Consider the following 19,968-nt stretch of genomic DNA (forward strand, 5'->3'; position numbering starts at 1 on the left):
ATTGCCACCATAAAAATTCATACAATTATGAAATAAGTCACAATTGTACAAGGAAAAAGCCATGCCTTTTTGAAAATGAAGTTGTCTGATTAAGGCTCCACATTACGTGCCGGCTAAATCCATCAATGCAGCCATTTATGGTGATGCCATAAGGTTTAAGTTTATCAGAGGAATCTATGTGCCATAATGCATTCGGACCTCTGCAACTACACTGCCACAGCGTAAACGGTTGCCCGCCAAAAATCCAATCCTAGTGTGTCAAGAATTATTAGCAAATTTTTTTCAATGTCTCTTATTCTTCCAAAAAGTCAATACTGGCTCGCTAAAAGACTTAGCATTTCCTTGTTTGTAAAACCAGTGCTGAAGTAACCAATTTCTCATTGTTGTTTATATTTTTCAAAACAAACTTTTGCCTAATAAATGTCTGACTTTAATCAACTCATACCTTAAGAAACTATAACTTTACTATCATAAAATAATGCATTTTTCCTCAAAATTCTATAAGTTTATTCTCATCATATTTTGACGTTTTTCTCAGAATTTTACGTTTTTTTTTTGTTTTTATTTCGTATAATCACAACTTTATTTTGGTAAATGTCTTTATTTTTATGGTGGCCCAAATGCTAATTTGAGTGTTATACCATGATCTAACTGGAAGCTTTATTATAAATTTAACATTCCATTTAACATTGGTGCAAATAGACCAAGAAAAAAAACAAACATGAAAGTATGTTGACCATGACTGAGCTCTTTGACCCCCATAACCCTTGAAAACTGTTTCCTATGAATGCATTTTAATCTGCTCACACCTCACTGTCAGACAGCATTTTAAAAGCTCCTGAAAAAATCCTTCTCTGTTTGTTATTCTGAGCCATTTAGCAGACCTGTGGTCAAAACATTAAAGCTGCAGTAGAGTGCTCTGGCCCTGCTTCAAAGGCTTCTCACCTCCAATTCTCTGAGCACGGGGTGATCATCGATGCCAGGAAAGAGAACCCTCATGGCGAAAGTGCGATAGTCCAAGAAAGGGATGCCAGCTCTGTCCAGATCGCTGGTTAATTCATTGATATCTGTTTGAAGTTCTGCAAAGGCTGCAGATGACAGAACTGTGTTAAATATGCTGCTAAACAGCAGTATTTTTAGCAGAGGAAGGCCAGAGATAATCCAAGAGTAGTAAAATAGAAGTCAATTTAATTGAGTGCTAAAGACGTGGAGTGTAAATTAAAGAGCTCCACTTTAAAGAATCAGTGTGACAAATGCAGAGAGCCAAGTGAAAGCTTGACAAGCTTTTAAATTACCCAAATAAACGATGTACTTTCCATTACAATTTATAAACAAAGACACTGAACCTTCTCTTAAAACAAATGACACATTTTTGCAATTTTCAAAACATCAGACGTGAAGATGAGGGGTAAATATGCTCACCCTCTTTACACTCAAGAGCCACTCTGGACTCCAAATTGTCCATTTGCATCTGCAGACGCTTCAAAGTGAGGTCGTTCTCATGTGACTTCCTCCTGTATGCTAGTAGAACAATGATGACTACGATGAGGAGGAGGCCTCCTCCAGCTGTGATGCTAGAGATAGCGGGGAGGGTGAGGAGGCTGTCCGACCGGATGTGGACCTCTCCTGGAGAGATGTGGAGACCTCCTACTTGTACCTGAATAAAGACATTTTTTACAACTAATCAAAATTGGACATGTTCAGGATAAAAAAGCCAAATTAAATATGTTTCAAACGATAGTAGGCACAAAGCTTCTTTTCCCCTGTTGTTTTTCAGATTATTTACAACAGAGCGCCTGTCAATAATTATAGAGGACAATGAGCTTTAATGGGGAACCTAACAGACCATGAGTGACAGACAATGACAGAAAGCCAGCGAGTAACGGAGAGCCTGGCAGTGACCCATAAACACAGTGACGTAAAAACAAAACGCTGACCTACAGAGCTCGACCCACATTCACGCAGACAGAACGGAGAAAAAAGGACAGCTTAGCTGCATGTTAATACTGACCAGGATTTTATGCTGTCCTGTGAGATTTGGTGGCTCACAGAGTAACTGAGTGTCAGACACCGTAAGAGAACAGGGAGCATCTCCAATCAGCACTGAGTAGTTGAGCCTGGCCCCACCAGATGCAGACGGCACCAGGTTTCTGCCCTAAAACACAGAAGGAGCTTTTTTAAAAATAAAACATCATCAACACATTTTAAATTATTTTATTTATTATTTGACTGCATAAAATGTAGTTACTATGAGTAACAACAGACACAATTAATATCATGTGTTAGTGTGTGGCAGATGGGTTCTGGGTGATCACAACCTTAACAAACAGCTTTGAAGAAAATAATTACAATATTTTTATTCAGCGTTTTAAAAAAATATTTTAAAATGTATTCTTTGCTTCATCTGGTTAAAGTCTCTCTCTCTCCAGTTGCCTGGTTGGATTAACTTTTGCTTACTTTAAGAATAATTGGAGCTCCAGGTTTTTGCTCCAGGACACCTGTTAGGCTGAGGGGCTCCAGGTAAGGGTTTGGGTAGTAGATGAAGCCTGTGTTGTTAAAAGTAAGCAAAGCTTGGACGTTGTTGAAGACGAAGCCAAACTCATCTACGTGTTTTATCGACTCCTGATCATTGGTGTAGTCAGCCTTTAAGGATGGAGCAAAACAGCTGATGGTGGTTGTGTTTAAGACTTTGCACACCTGGAGAGGAAAGAAAACAGGAGCACCGATTCAAGCATCAAGCAACAGATAATGAAAAATGCTTTGGATATTACTAACTGATCAACAAATAAACGTAGTCAAATAACATTTGAGTATCTCCTTCTATTGACAAATCAATGCACAATAAAACATTTAAAATGCTCAACCATATTTTTAGAAAATACTGCATTTGTTAGCGGTAGTTGAAACTACACCTTTTCAATGTATGTCGATAAACAATGCACGTTTTTGAAGCAAATAAATGGTGTTGACAAAGGAAAGACTTTGCTGTTTTAGATTTTCTGCCACAGTAGGTAGTTGTGAGCTCATGTACTGAAAAATAAAATGAAATCAATGTAAAATGCTCCTTACAAGTTTCCTCCTGCAGTTTACTTCCCCACAATGAAAGACTGTTTTGGTATTTAAATTGCATCAAAAGGTTGAGTTGATTTTGTCATTGTTATTATTTTTTTCAGTCGCAACAGTAACTTTATTTCTTTCTTTATTTTTTCCTATGACATGTATCTAGAAGTCTCTCAAAATCACGCTTTACCTTTACGTTTCCTCACCTCCCGACAGTTTTGGACAAATTGATTTTGTAACAAAATGATTAAATCCATCTGTACACATTTTGTATGTTTGGTGTTTTCCCTACTGTTTAGCACCGAACCTTTGGCATATCTGTGCTGTAAGTGAATTTGGAGAGGAAAATAAATTGACAGAGAAGGTGGCAGAGATTGCACATATTTTTCATTCAATTTCACCTGTTTTTTTAATCTTCAGTGCTAATTAACATTTCTTTTCGTAAATTATAACTAAGAAAAACCTTACATGGGTGAACAGGAGTGTGAGTAATCTTGTGTCTAAAAAACAACCTATACAACTGTAATCATATAATACAAAGACCAATTGCAGGTTCAGTGACATTCCATTTAAAATTTTAAATTGACAATTAAATTAGTTGGTTCTTGTATTAAAGGATTTGTTAATGCGAGCTAATACATTTTACTCCATTATAAAAACACTTTTATAATTCAGTAATGCAAGGTATTTTAAAGATGTCCTCTTCTTCTTAGTCTGTGATAAAGAAAACTATGTTACATATTTACCCAGTAATTACCTTTTTCGCCAGTTTTCCACATAAATAATACAGGTTTTAAATAAAAAAAGCTCTTTGGGTTTTAAAAGATTAGACTTATATGAGTAAACCTTTGGTGTGCTCGCTCTGCCCTTTATAACTGATGGTTCCCACTGCTTCCTTTTGTCACAGATACAGCCATACAGTATGGCTGTTGTATGCAATCCCCACACCTCAATACATCATGACATCAGTGTCAGCAAAAAACATGTCAGTTCTTCAAAAAACAGCACACATGCACCTACCAAAGTGAGCGTTCAATCATGTTATTTCTGGCACTTCGTCAGTCATCAGGTTAGTACTGACTTTTTGAAGTTTAAGATATAATTTCTGTCAGCAAACAAATCCCTGACTGGTCAAGAAATGAATGTGTTGGGCACTGTACTTTTTCTGGCATCAAACCAACACTTCAGCACAATCATCAACTGCTAAGGTGCCTTGCTTGACCAGTTCTTGCAAGAATAAAAAAAAAAAAAAAAAATCCTACTGCTAAAATTCATTTCTTAAATAACTGTTAAGCTACATACACACCAGGCATGTGTTTAATGTTCAAAAACGCACTAAACACGGGTTATTGAATGCACAATTAGCCCATGGTGAACATACTGGACAAGCAGGGAAGCGCTTGTTCTCTTTTTTCTTCTATCGTTTACTAACGGATGTCCGTCATGTCAAAGTGGTGCAAATCTCGCAAATCTTGCTCCAGGCTTTGTTCCTTCACAGCTCTATTCCTATATGTGAAAGACTTTGTGTCAGAATTCTAGCCGTGCATAATCCACAGTTATTAATTTCTCCTCAATCATCAATTTTCAAACAGTTGGAACTTCTGTAAATTAAAGGCAACGCCATCCATACGTCCTTATCAAATCCAAGTCCCTGATTGGTCAAAGTTAAACCTGGTTTAACTTTCAGCATTCGTTCAATGGCTACAAGTTTTGCACGTAGAGCTTGAAAACTATCATAGAAACTTGTGCAGTCCACATGAATGTGAGAGTTTTTAATGTGAAAGTCTGAAACATAGACTTTCCATTGGAAGTGGCCACTTAAATATGAGTTGCAGAGGGCGGTAAAGTAGCTTTACTCCCATGTTATGTAAAAAACACTTTTATGTCCACAAATGTTTGATTTCTCAGGAAATATTAAAAAAAACAGGTTGGAAAACCTAACAATTAATTTAAAGTTTAACATATTAGTTTTATCAGCTTCTCAACTTGACAGAGATCTACAATAGACTAAGATCTGTCTCACTCACATTGACCGATTCCTGGCCAGCATATTTGACTCTGACCCGAGGCTCTTGAACTACATCCAGGTTGGTTCCAGTCACTGTCAGTATGGTGTGTCCACTAATTAGACAGAAAAAAAAAAACATAATTAATATATGTATTTCACCACCTAACAACTGGAAATGTCCAAACTTTCTTGATAGCGATTGCCAAACATCTTTCCACCATGGTTTCATTACAGCAAAGATCACAGAAAAATTGATTTTTTTCATCAACATCTTCCGGAGATCTGCCCTGATGTGTTGTTTGCTGGGATTTAGCTTAAAGCTTACTATTTGTTATTGGGTAGAAGAGGCTGATCAAATGAAGAACCAGCTGGTTGCTACTTCATATTCATCCGCAGCTGTGAGATCGGCTTATCATGAACACAGGTGCCGGTTGTTTATATATCTGTACTAGATGTGATCGTAATAAACAAGACCTTGAAATCTTTGCTTTGCTGTGGTGCAAACTTAAACAAAAAAAAAAGTCTGGCACTGAAAAACGGAAAAGGAGAAAAATAAAATATAATATTATTAAAAACACATCAGTGTTGTCAAACTGACAGAGTACCAGTTCTTATTTTCTTACCCTTCAAACGCTGCCTAAGCTTGTAGGGCCTCATATTGGAAGACACATTCATGTGAAGGCACTTTATTTATTGCAACACTACAAAGCTCTGGTCACCAAGCTGAAGGCCAGGCCACTTCTTTGAAGTCTAATCTTCAGGGACGCAGAGCTGGGTAATCCCATTTAAACCCAAATTTAAGTGCCATCTTTTCTTTAATGGAGTGCAGGTAATGTTCCCCTCTTGGATTGGGACACAACTGTGTCCAAAATTAATTTTATATACTGTCATTTGTATTATTTTAATCTGTTTCAGCTGAGAAGAAAATCGTTTAACAAAGGCTTTAACAGAGTGCTACAAAATCTTAATTATGTACTGCAATCTTAACAAACTGCAGAAGATAATTTTCTTTACAATTGTTAAGTAACTTTACTATTACTTTACAATTAGGTGAATGTAAGAAACAGTAAGACCTGTTTAACTAAATGCTGAATTATTTTGAATCCATTGTTCTCAGATGGAGTCAGTACAGTCGAAACATGTGGTAACACAACAGAGCAAAAGGAAGAGCAGTTTATGATCAAAATCACATCCACTGCATATGTAATCCGTTAAGGACGGGGAATGCTAACTCTGCAGCATACAAGCTCCAGTTTGAAAATGCTTTCTATGTTATTGAGTGTTGTACACAGTGAGGTCCTGATCACTAAAAAAGAACAGCAGTCTTTTGGTTTGATCTGTATTACCTGGTGATGCTCCAGAGAGGCTCAATGCGCTGGACTGTCGGGTCCTCTATGTACTCGAAGGACAAACTTCCAGGAACTCTGGCTCGGTCAACAGTCAAACTGACCTGCACTGGCCCCGCTCCTGTCACTGATGGACCAGAGAAGCATACGATTTCCAAATTGGTCCTCCTAGCGGGAGCACCAAGAAAGGGATTTTATTCATGTCTCAGATTGCGACGGCCCACTCACTTCTGCTGCAGCAAATCCCCGACTTCATGCAGTTCTATGCCATGCATGAGGGGAGAGGTCATTAAAGTCTGGCCAATCTCCTCTTTTTCACAGACACATTATGGATGAAAACTTTAATTAAAGAGTTCTCTGGCTAATGGCTTCCTTTCCTCACTTTGTGAACTTTTATCATAGAGAAGTTTCATATTTTAATAGGTGTCTATAAATATACAAGGAACAAAATGTAATGCTTTTGACTTAATAACCTAAAAACAATCTTTGAACTCTTTATTTAAGATGAAGACACAAACATATTTCATGATTTCTTTATCCAGTGTTTGATTGTAAATTAAAAATTGCCTTATATCAGCATTATAAATGTTTAAATGCTCAATAATGGGACTAACAACAGTAATCAGACTTACTTAAACAGCTCACATGTCTGATTCCCGAAGAGTATGTTAATGTTGCTCCCCGCATCCAGACTTTCTCCAACAATGGTGACCTTGGTTCCCCCTGATTCAGGTCCTCTGCCTGGGATCAGTGCCACCATGGTTGGACTCTATAAAGGACTGGGGTTTACTAAAACATATTTCAACACAAATCACAGTGCAACATACACACTATTTATTTAGCTCAAATTTTACATAATTAAACCCCAATTTACACGGAAAGAAGGCTTACCAAGGAGCGACTTAAATATAGTAAAATAAATAGTCATTTTAACTTGGTATAAAGTACACAAAAAGAAGACAATTTAAATCAAAATTACTTACAAACTCTATTAATACAAGTAAACAGATAAAAGTGCGGGCTTCACCTGTAAGTTTGTTAAATGTTCTCTTTGACTTTTTTTATGTTCATTTTAAAGTCAACTTCAATGTACCACAAATTACCACAAAAGAGTAAAGCTGGGTGGACAGCGCCTGTAGTTCTGGTTTGCATTCATCAATGCACAGCTTGACTGGACCTGGTACACTTCCATCAGGGGCTACGGTCATTTCACAAACAATCCTGTCAAAACCGAAGCACAAATTCAACCGTGTGTAAAACAAGACTTACGCTAAACGTATAGGACATCATAGAGGCCACTAGCAGAGCTTAAAATACGCTAAATAAATCAGTATATGTGAATAGCAAAGACCATTTTGCCATTAGAGAAAATAAAGTAAATTGTGAGGGATAAAGTTGCTTAGAGCAACATCTTGGAAAACAGTGACAACAAAGCAATAATTCTTCTTATCTCCTGAAAAATGAAGAAAAGCAATATTTGCTTTTCAAAATGATTGCTGAAGTTTTCTCATCTACAACTGTAATAGCAAGTGGTGACTGAGTGTTCCAAACCAGCTAACGGAAAATAAATTCTTCAGAGATTTGCGCAGTGCTGCTGATGGATTAATCTTCACTTGAAAAGCAGCACCTGGACACCAACCATTTAATGTTTGGCAAAGTTTTTGCTCGTTTTATGCAGTGAAATCATTATTTGCTTCTCTTTTGAGGTTTACCTTATTCTGGGCATAACGCAAAAACATTTTTTTTTCTTCAGAAGGCACTGAAGTCCAGATGAAGTACAGAGCACAGATGTCATGCATTTTACTGTAAGAACTATGCAGGTAAATGCAAACAAAAAAAACATCTAATCAGAATCACATTTGTCGAGCTTCCGTGCTAGAAGATGACCTCCTCTGGTCACTGTGAGTGAAGCAGACGTTCATAGAAGTTGTGGGTCAATACAAAAGGCCATTTTTCTTCCTAATGGAAACCCTATAAAGGCAATATAACTCAAATGATAAACTATACCCCAAACCATCTCTAGCTCAACTGCCACCCACCATTACCTCCAGTTACTATGACAACATAGAGGTTTCTTTAATCAATCAGTATTGCCTGTCAGGTCAATAAGATGAAGTACACCATGAATAAGTCATTATAGCAACTGACCCCATGCTGAAATTAATGGTTGCAACAGCTGTAATGCCATGTTTAAAGCACTGTGGGAGCCAAATGAATGGCCCCTTCTGAAGTCACTGCTCTGCTCCGGAAACTCACTTCTCAGAGCAATAAGACAACGCAATGAATCCTTCCTGCACAACTTTATATTCATAGAGTATGTGAGCTTCCAATTTTTCTGCTGGCATGTTACTTTTGTTTTGTTTTTATTTTTATTTTTTCACAAGGTTATAAATAAGTCCCTGCAGCCTGAGCTAAATCACATTACATGGCTGTGAGAGAAACACATGGCTAACAGATTGTCCCTCCAGTCAGCGACATGCAGCGCATTTCAATTACAGCTGTGCCGACAGCCTCAAAACAGCAACGGCAGAGGCTGCCTCTTTCTTCCTTCCACTCTGACTACAGTTGAGCGTTGTAAAGCCTGTCACAATCCTAAAACCCTGGCTTACACACAGGCCAGGCCACCGTCTTATAGCGTCTTTGAGAAAGAGAAAGTCACCGTGGGAGAAGATTGCCTTTTTTGTAAGTTGTTTGGGTGATTTTGGGTGCTGACATTATGGACAGAAGACTTATGTAAGTCGTAGAATAGGAGCAGAGAGAGGGATGTCTTACTGTTCAGCAGTGATGTATCCCTCCTCCTTGGGGGTGCACTGCACTCCTGCCACTTCAACATTACCCTCCAGCTCAGAGAAAGAAAGGCCAAGGTTCAGGCCCTTGATCGTCACAAGTGTGCCTCCTTCCACTGGGCCTGCCACTGGGCTGACCTTTAAAAAAAATAAAATAAAAGAATAACAGCAAGATAAATCTTGTGCGTAAAAGATCTGGTTCTTTTTTAAAATGTATTTTTTGTTTTAAATCCTAATTTTATCATTATAATTTTGCTTTCAATTCAATCTATTGATTTCACATCATTCAATTTACCTTTTTATATTGTAGGATAAAGAAAATAATCACAAAAATAATTTAGATATAAGTATTTAGCCTTGACATTGGCTATAATTCAAAATAAAATGTAATGAAATAATCCAGTGAACAAACAGCCTTGAGAATCTATTCACAGTCCTCTCCAGTGGAAGGTTAGTCACCCAAGCTGTATACATTCGGACCTACAGAGCAGATCAGAAACAATGCCAGAGCAAGCTGCCTTTCCCTCCCGAGCAGCATTGGATGGTTGATTCATTCTACTGCACTTCCTTCAGAAACACTAATAATGTGACAGGGACATCAAAGGCTCCCAGTTCTTTGAAGTGGAAGAGCCTTGCATCTATGTGCCTGACCCACTGTGCCTTATTCTAGAGAATGAACAAGAGTTTGGGGACATAAAGGATCCATCACCCCTTTCTAAACAGACTGAATTCTTTTAGCCGTCAAGAACTTAAAGCACTCAGCAGGCATGGAACAAAATGTAAGTCAGCTTCAGGTAAACAGAAACTTGGCCGGAAAACTGGATGCTGGCCACACACAAATGTTATTGATATTTACAGCTTGGTCTGCTGTTTATAGCTGACAAGTTAAGCTGGCATGCTTTTTGGAACAGTACCAAAAGAGTACAGACAGAGGAAAAGTGGCTAACGTGAGGGAAGACCTGAAAAACATCTACAAACCTTAACGGGCTCTACCTAGAAGACACGCGCATTGAAAGTTAAACCAGTTGTAAGGATTCTGTGGTTTTGTTCTTGGTCATGTTTTTGGTTTTCTTTTTGTCAGTCACACCAGTTTCAGGTTCATGATCCACAGCTGTCTTCAGTTCAGTTAATTGCCCTCAACCTACTTTAAGTGTCTTGGTTTCTGTTCATCCTTGTCAGGTCATCTGCTCTGATTGTCCCCTTTTTATTTCTAACCATAGTTTTGTCATGTTTCAGTTTGTTTATTAAATGTTTTATTTCCTGTCACCAAGCCTGGTCTCCTGCATTGTGGGTCCTCCACCACCAGTTCCTGACACCAGTCGAACTTTAACTAACCAGGGACTTGGATTTGGTTGTGATGTATAGGTAGTGTCCTTTTTAAAACACGATAGTGCCAACCATTTCAAATTTGATCTTGGAGGAGAAATTAATATTTGCAATTTTTGCCTTGCTGGAATTATAAAATACCAAGGCGTTTGTATATCGGAACAGAGATATGAAAGACAAAGCTTGTACTGCTTCGATATTTTGCACCAAAAAAGCCAGTTAAATCCTCTATTTAAAACCCACTGACATGATGAATAAAACTTTTGAAAAAAGTTTTAAAAAGTCCAATGACTAAAATGTACAGCTGAATGTTTGAGAAATGATCCGGATGAATAACAGACCTCTGTAATGCGTGGGTTGGTACATTTGACATTCCTGGAGGAGAGGTCGAGCCAGCGGCTGGCATAGGGGGAAATTGGAGGGCAGTGCTGCTTCATGGTGCATCGACCCTCGCCGCTGCACCAGCCGCACTGGAACTTCTTTTCCGCCCGCAGACACATTCCACAGCTGTCCCGCTGGGCACTGCACTTGTAGAGGTGCACTGCAGAGGAAAGCAGGAAGAAGGTTTGGCCTTAAGAAAAAAAACTGAGACAAGAAATGTCAGTTTGAGAGTCCAAGTCAGGCATGAAAAAAGTTTAAATGGTAACAAGCTAGACTGCTGCCCCTACAACCAGAAAATGGATGGATGGAAACTATGAGTCAGACAGTGATATAAAACATGAAAACTACCTATTCTTGACACTTTTATATTCAGATAAACTGTGCACCACAAATCAACTGACTGATGGTTTTTGAGAAGAAAAAAAAAACATGCATTTGTGTTATGGCTGGTTAAAGAGCTGTAATGGGACACAGTGGTTAGCACTTTTGCCACTGTGAGAAGGTCCTAGTTCAAACCCTGGCAGGGACCTGCATGTAGAGTTTGGATGTTGTCCCTGTGCTTGAGTGGGTTTTCTCTGGCCACTTCCTCACACAGCCCAACATGCTTCATAGGTTAATTGGTATCTCTGATTTACCCCTAGGTGTGCATGTTTGGGTTAGTGTGTGGCCCTGCAGCAGACCAACACGGTGTATCAGTAACTGTGTTGGCTAAGGCAACCTTGTGATCCCAAAAGGGATTCAGTTTTTTTCTGAAGATGGATAGATGGAGTTTGGATTATTTAAAACCAATAAAAGTTTTTAATAAAAACCCATCCACCAAGAGGAAGATGGAACAAACCTGACTGTTACAATGCAAACTCATGTTATAAAAACGCCCTAATGTGCATCAATTATCTACAATCCCATGTCCAAGGTAGCACATGAAATAGTTGACTAAATCCTTACAATTTATGACAGTCATTGTTTAGATCCCTGAAGATGTTAATGTTATTATGCAAATCCCATCATAAAAAAATACTTATTCTGCTTCTGGAATATTGAATGAAAGGAAGCAAAAAAGTGACAGAGTAAAGCTGGACAACTATGAAGATGAACCTCGTGCTCAAAGAGCACCGAAGTGATTGGGTGCTTTTTGATAACACTCCTTCCTATTGAGAACTTTCTCCCAAGGTCCTTTGGGAGCCTTGAAGTGCTCTCTATAAAGTATCTTTCTCCTGTGGATTGAGTACTTTTCAGGCTTCTGGCTCAGCAGTGATGGATAGCAAAGGCACCTTTAATCTTCTCAGGATTGTCGATGATGAAGTTGCCGTTCCATATGATGGAGAGGTCCACTGCCAAATCACTGATCTTCACACTCTCGTACATGTACTGAAAAGCAGAACCAGAGATTGAGAAAATGTCCAGAAAGTGGAAGCAGGGAGGGGGAGAGAGGGTTAAATACAGACAGAGGGGAGAGCATGTATGAAAGGCACAGAAAGAGACAGAGTGGGGGAAATGAGAGGATGAAAGGGGAGCAGAGAGACAAGGCTTTTAACCATCTGTCATTTTCTGCTTTGGCTGTCTGCTCCTGTCCTCTTTGACATGTAGAGACACAAAGCCTGGCTTGGTCGCCCCTTCCTCCCCGCCTTAAAAAAATTCTGATTTCATATTTTGCCAAATGGGGGCATTTGTGCTGAAATGTGACGTGCAACTCAGATTTCTGATCTTATAGTATATTTTACTGAATTTGTTTAGTTGTGGTGAAGCCATGTTGTTTTACTGCGGTCATGCAACACCTTTCATTTTGTTTTCCTTTCTCACTGTTGCACTTTTTCTGAGCGCTTTCCCTTTTCTTTCTCCCGAGAAGGTTGCACACCTTAGGCAGTATTCACAAATGCTGATGCACCCTCCGCACATTTCCTACACAGCATCCAGACTGTCTGCCTCTCTTAACAGCTATGGAGCTCCCACTAAGTGTTTGAGGTCCTACCGAGCTGTTCTGGCACTGCACACTGGTGCTGTTAAAGCGCAGAGCAGTGACACGATGGCTGGCACCCTGTACGTTAACCACGCACTCGTAGCCCCTCTGGCCTGACTGTGGCTGTGGGAGGTTTCGGGCCCTCAGGGTGATGGGTCGGACCTCGCCGGCAGGAATGAGAATTTCCCCAGAGTTAAGTAGCTGAGGGCAGTCCTGAAAAGTAAATAAATAAGTAACATATAATGTCTTACACCCCCCTCAAAATTACGTGTTGCTGTCATGGGAATTTCACTGTTTTTTTTCTTTTCTTTTTAAATGAATATCAATGACGCATCGACACTTGGATTTAAATCCAGTTATGAAAATTATCTAATGTCTTTGCTTTCATGTAGATGCTTAAATAAGCTACATTTGTAGCAGAAGTGGTTTGATGCATCAATAGGTGTCAAGGGGTTAAACCCTAAAATAATGCATATACTTTATATTTTAAATTTACATAACCCATACAATACATTTGATGTTGTCTGTGCCATCCATGTCCCCTACTATGTTACATAAATATGCAAGATTAAAGTTGCACAGGGATTAAAAGGGCAAATGGAGTTAATAAACCATCCAAATGCCATTTCCATGCATTGCACTTCACTCTCTAGAAAAGCATATATGTAATATAACTTCAGCTAAATTACTAAGTGTGTTCTATCAATGTGAATTGGGTTACTGGCATGTTACTATATATAGCTAATATAAAATCATAACTTATTTGGGAAAAACAGAGAATATGCAATCCTAATAACAGTTCAGTCAATGCTTTCTAGCAGTATCTCTGTTGTGCTCCATTTTGGACACAACTGAATTACATCCACGATTATTCAATAGACTGGTGCCACAAAAATGTGGCCTTCTAACAATGGGGAAATTTGATGTTATTAGTTTGTGGAAATGTTTTTTCCACCAGAAAAAGTATCTAAAAATAGAATTAAGAACATTTCTTTACACATTTATCCTTGAGATCATTGTTTTTTTTTTGTGTTGTAGCTACCACCCTTTAGCCCCATGGGATTTATGTTGGTTTAAATAAACTATCAAACCAAAATTTGAATTGCTTTACTGTATTGCTATCTAGAATACAAAAGGCACAGAAAAAGGTTTTATTATTTTAATTTTACTCTGATTACTTCAACTCATGTTTTTGATTTTTGATGAAAATACAGGGCAAATAATCTATTGGCAAGGCAACTCATGCTATTTACCAGCTTGTGTTATCTGTTGGATTTATTAGTGAGGTGCAGTTGTTACTTTTATTAAACATTAAAACATTAAAGGTTTTGCTTATTTTATTTTTTAATTTTCATTTATTTGTACTTTTCTGGAAAAATAATATAATAAAGCATGGGAGGATTATTAAATGATACTACTGACATTATTTACCCTCTGGGTCCAACAGAACTGTCAGTGTCCAAAATGTTGTGCTTCTTCAGTGTTAGTCTTGCCTACTTGTTCGGGTCTAGGTTTTGCTGTATTCTACCTAATTGGCAATGGTGTGACATTTCATTGTGTTAAAAATCTTTGCTTCAGTTAGGTATAGTTTTTATGCAGCTGTACCTCTGAACCATTGACTCTACCCTCCTGGAAAGAACAGCTGCTGGGGTCGTGGGTGCACAAGTTGCGATATTTACACCAGTGGCAGCGAAAAGTGCTGTTCACACAGGACAGACACCTGCAGGAGAAAAGAAACACCTTACTAAATACTGCATGCAGAATGTCAATATTTTAATACACATATGTGCATTTTTAAAATGTTAGGTTTTAAACAGTGTGCATGTTGCAATAACACTTAGACACATTTTACTCTAAAAGACCATTTAATTGGGGATATATTTCTGCAGGCAAAAAAACTGCAACATCTTTTTTGCTGAGAATAATTGGGAATAAAGCAAAATTATAGCAGTTACGTTTTAGGCTAAATTAAGACTTAAATCCTACGTGCAATGTTTTAACTATAAACCATGCACATGATGTGATCCTTATTTAAGGACCTAATATATTTCATATGCGTCTGCATTACATTAAACACTAAACAATTTGATAAACCTAAGGTCATGGCAACAGCTGAGTACATAAAGAGAACTGTACAACGTCCTTGGTTCTGATTCAGTTGTCTACAGCCAGCGGTCAATTTTGGATTAAATATATTTCAAACAGCTTCACTGGACTCCCTTTAATCACATTTTGGATATGAAGCATGGACGCAGTGCTGAAACAACAGAGATGAGCTTTGCACAGCAGATGTACCGACAGAGACACTGAGGGGTTTAACATTGTAAATGTTCTCTTGCTTTTCTCTAAAAAGATGTGAAGGAGTAGAAACTGTCTTTCACCTTATTTGTTGGGTATTCTTCAGTTAAGAAAATGCAAGCTCAAGGAATTCAATAAAACCAATGAGTGATAGCAAGCAACAAATGCCAATAAATGTAGTTCAGCAGTATTACATTTTGATAATAATTTGCTGCCTGAGGCAAGTGTGGACATGAAAATGTGTGCTGCTGTGTGAGGAAAAAGACTTTGGAGGGCTGGGTACTGATAAAACTGGACTGGTAGGGTGCTGAAAACACTTTATAATTAATTATAGAGGATGATGCAATGCTGAAGGGATGGTGGGGGTTGTGAGTAGAAAGGTGCTGGATTTGGAGCATGTTTGGCATGAAATATTAATCACAGGAGTACACAGGGTCGCCCAGCAGCTAATAGAGGCCATACTGGTGTGAAGCAGTTGTGATGAGCTTCCTGCTGTTTTTGTGAAATGGCCTAATATGGTGGTGACATAGTGGCATTTAGGTTTAAAGTCTAATATGAATAGATGTCATGTGGATGCACAGTGAGCTAATGCACCAGATTTATTTATGAATGCATTATTAATCGCATGTTTTGTCCACCTGTTGACTTCATGTTTTTTTCATAAATTTGCTATTTTCCTTCAGGATTTTGGTCTGCAGTGCCATTAAATGCTGTTCAAAAATGTTTGGCAACCAAATTGAATTTATACATATAAAATTCCCCCCGGATCAAAGTCAGCAAAAATTGATGGATTATTGATAAATTCTGAATAAATTTAATCTTGTAGTTTTAGAAAGGCTAATTCATTTTTTGGGGTAAAATTTCCATTTTAATTGGTAATTTATTTACCCTTTTTCTCTGTTCCAACCTTGTATTTTCAAATAAACTGACCTTGTAAAACAGACTGGATACTAAAATCAAAAGCACCAGTCTAAGCTGTTCAAAGGCCAAATACAAAGATTCAGATATTCAAAATACAGGTGTGAAGTAGTAGCATTTGCAGTAGTAGTAGTTTCTCTAAGCTTTAAATATTTCAATAAACTAGAAGAACATAGTGTTACTTTCAAAAAAAGTTTGTCCCCTTTTACTAAATATATATATAAATATATATTAAATATATACTAAATATATATATATATATATATATATATATATATATATATATATATATATATATATATATATATATATATATATATATGTGTGTGTGTGTGTGTGTGTGTGTGTATATATATATATACACACACACACACACATATATATATATATATATATATATATATATATATATATATATATATATATATATATATATATATATATATATATATATATATATATATATATATATATATATATATATATATATATATATATATATATATATATATACATAAAATATTATTGTGCCTATTTTTTTAATCATGCATCATATTTTTATTGTATGGACTAACATTGAAAACATTGTATGTGAATTAAAAATCTGGAATTTAAATGTTATATGTTAATTTTAATGTTAAATGTCTAAAGTTGCTGAAAAAACATTGCAAGTTGCTGTCTCTTGTAGATGTGCTTCAAAGGTGGCAAATGTCGCTAATTGACATTCATCATAATAAGATCCACCACTGTCACTGTTCCTAATTGTTGTTGAGAAAGAAAGACTTGTGTCACAGTTTACAATTATGATTAATACATCTGACATTTGCAAAAATGCCTTCAAGTCATAACAGCTTCCTCACTCAGTTAGGGGGCTTATATTGGTTGGCATTTAAATAAAGGGCTCTTTAATTTACAGGATTTTACCTGCCCTGGAGGCAGGAGAAAAAGGACAAAAATATAGAGCATATTATGTCTCTAAAATACAATTTTCTGGCAACCTGCCGTCAGACAAAAAGGCGGTGCTGTTGAGACTAATGCTTATCTGTGAAACAGTTCCTGGAGAATGGCGGCCCACAGGAAGCCACTTTCAAGGACGAAATTTAAGATAAATATGTAAGATCGAAAATGATTATGAATCCCCTGTTTTGTTTTGTTTTTTTGTGCACTGCTTGTTGCAGTTTAATTTGAAAAAAAATCTGCTCAATGTAACATATTTGATTTACTATCCAATTTTATAAACAAAGTAATAAAGAAATTGAACCAAGATGACAGGGCAGCCATCACTGACACCAACTATGTTCTTTGCTATATATTCAAGGACAAAAAACAAGCCATAGCATACAACCATGCCATAATCAAAGACATTCATTTATTCTGCTTTGAACCAGCAACCAAGATTTGCTACTTTTTTGGACTCTACAGCAAATCTTCCATTTCTATATAATCCTATCCTCAGTTTTCTCCTCACATCAACCACTCATGTCCTCTTTGACTGCACCCAATAACCTCCTATTTGGTCACCCTCAAGACCTCTTTACCAGAAGTTCCAACTTCAGCATCATTTTACCAACATGACCATTGTTCCTCTTTTCATTAAGTCCAGACACTCAAGTATACTGAGTGTGATAATTTACTATGAAACTGACCCACTTGGTCTTGTTCCGACAGGTTAGTTTAATGGTTTGAGCAGAAAAAACTAAACCAGGCTAGATATTGTATTTTGCTGCTACACCTTGAGAAGCCTAATACCTTTTGAAGATGTAAAAATATTCCTAAATACATCTGCTTATGGTAGCTTCTTACTATGTTAATGACAGTTTACCAAAACCATTCTTATCTTTAAAATAAACCACTGACCCCGTGCAAGCATTTGCAATCAAACTCGAACTGTTGAAAATCTAGTGTTGGCCAACATATTTACATCACATGACTGAGACCCTGATACGTTTTAAGACAATTCTGAATTTGCTTTGATGACCTTCTGATATACTGCATTTGTTCTCAAAGCTTCCAGCTTAACTAGGTTGTCTCAAGCAGTGAAAAAACCCCGTCAAATCAAGTTTAAATTAATGTATTGATCATTTTAAAATTCTAAACTTTGAGATAACGTTTAGAATGCCTATGAATCCTATTTAAATACACAGTATAAGAACTTGACTTCAAATTTAAAATAATTTTTCTTTGTTACACTCATAATTTTGTAAAGTTTGTTACACTTGCTTTGCTTTAAAGAGAAAATTACATAGCAGTAGAAATAAAAAACTCTGAAAAAGGTGAAACAATATTTGAAGCGCATCCCAAAGTAGGAGCTTCCAATTGGTACCAAACCCCTGCAGTTGGAGAATATACATTTCAAGACAAAATCAAAGATAGGTAATACAGTGCTGCACACATTTATCTCAGTATGCTTTCATGGACATTTGTAAGAATAAAAGTGTAAGCTTCACAAACCAAAAAGCACTAAGCCTACACACAGCCACTCTAAAAGGCAAAGTCGAAGCAAATGCCTCTTGCTGATTTAAATGAAAACTGTCAGATAAATTGAACTCAGAGGTTATCTAACAGAGCAATCTTAAGTGGGGTTGTGAGCATCAGTACATCAGTGCCCTAAATTAAGTTGTGCTCTTCCATTTATCGAACAAATCAAAGGCTTGGCGAGAGAGGGGGATGGGCAGCCATACTTACATTTGATGGGTGCTGCAGTTGTAGAACTTCACCTCCGTGCTGGCCACCATTTGACCCGTCTCCTTTGAATTCAGCCGCAGCTCTACACCAGCCCAGTCTGAAACACAATGAAGAGCAGCAGAGCTCATGAAAAACAAAGGTCCACGAAAAGAAAATAAAGATTTATATTGGAATTGTAAGATTGGGGGAAAATAATGGTTAATGGTGGAGAACTTTTTTTTAAAGACCCACTCTGATCAAAATTGTGTTTTGGGCGTTTTTAACATGTTGTTATGGCATTTTTCTCATGATGGAGGACATTTATAAAGAAAATTAGGGTTAAAATTGTGTTTCTGAGTATTTCTTTTTTAAACAATTGTGAATCAGGAGCAGTTGAAATAATGTCATTGGAAAAATCTTGAAGTTGTGTGAAGCTACTATGACAAGCCCCAAGCTACCTTCTTTGCTCCATTCTGACGCATCTGCTTGAACCCAACTAGATCTATGCACATCTTTGTTTTCCTCGTCTGAGCTGGCATCTTGCTCAAAACTGTATGGCTAAATGACTTCAATAATTTTCTTTTCAATAATTTCTGTAAGCCAGCGGGAGAGTGTGTAAATAGATGGATGAAAGGAAATGGAGAAGGGCTCACTCTGCATTAACAGCCCCGCTCACAACTCAGAGGCAAAGTTCTACTGAACTACTGCTGCTCTGCAGAAACTGTGTCCTAAAAAAGCAACACAGTTTTTTTTTTTTTTTTAAATTTAGGCTAAAATGGCATCATCATAATTAAAAGACCACTGGTAGCACTTTTACAAAAATGATTGTAGTGGGACTTTAAAGTTTTTTGGTGTCTGCTTTCCTAGTGGAGCTGACTACTTTTGTTGCCAAAATAAATACGGTAAATAAAATCAGTCAGATTATCAAAAGATTGAGTTTAAACATATATTCAGATGAAATTCTACATTACCTTTTACCTCACACAAACACATTCAAAATAGCTCATTTTATAGCTGAATCATTTGGGTTAAGTTCTCCTTTAACACTGATGCATTCACCTTGTCCTTCTGGAATCCGTGGGACCTCCTTTCCAGCTGGAGAGAGACACATAACTCTGTTTCCTTTTACGTGCCCATCCGCTTGGGTCTGCTGTCCAAACGAGCATGTAATTCCAGCAGAAAGGTCTGGGACATTGTTTACCTCAAGCAGGAGCTATAAGAAAT

The 19,968-nt window shown here is 37.3% G+C and overlaps 1 protein-coding gene across 1 annotated transcript in view; it reads right to left on the reverse strand.

Annotated features, from left to right (window-relative positions):
* LOC101160644 (plexin-A2) overlaps nt 1-19,968 on the reverse strand; it is a 74,922-nt gene that overhangs the window by 15,906 nt on the left and 39,048 nt on the right. Inside the window, exons 7-21 of the mRNA XM_023954980.2 lie at nt 19,804-19,957; nt 18,766-18,862; nt 14,470-14,584; nt 12,877-13,077; nt 12,179-12,275; nt 10,868-11,067; nt 9,187-9,338; nt 7,518-7,635; nt 7,047-7,183; nt 6,415-6,582; nt 5,088-5,181; nt 2,458-2,697; nt 2,012-2,155; nt 1,423-1,657; nt 946-1,088 (exon numbers count right to left, since the gene is read on the reverse strand). Coding sequence (XP_023810748.1) covers nt 946-1,088; nt 1,423-1,657; nt 2,012-2,155; nt 2,458-2,697; nt 5,088-5,181; nt 6,415-6,582; nt 7,047-7,183; nt 7,518-7,635; nt 9,187-9,338; nt 10,868-11,067; nt 12,179-12,275; nt 12,877-13,077; nt 14,470-14,584; nt 18,766-18,862; nt 19,804-19,957 — 2,295 coding nt within the window. The remainder of the gene's footprint in view (nt 1-945; nt 1,089-1,422; nt 1,658-2,011; nt 2,156-2,457; nt 2,698-5,087; nt 5,182-6,414; nt 6,583-7,046; nt 7,184-7,517; nt 7,636-9,186; nt 9,339-10,867; nt 11,068-12,178; nt 12,276-12,876; nt 13,078-14,469; nt 14,585-18,765; nt 18,863-19,803; nt 19,958-19,968) is intronic.

The sequence above is a fragment of the Oryzias latipes genome, chromosome 5 (genome assembly GCF_053564925.1).
Source record: "Oryzias latipes strain Hd-rR chromosome 5, Olatipes_Hd-rR_3.1".
Lineage (NCBI taxonomy): Eukaryota > Metazoa > Chordata > Actinopteri > Beloniformes > Adrianichthyidae > Oryzias > Oryzias latipes.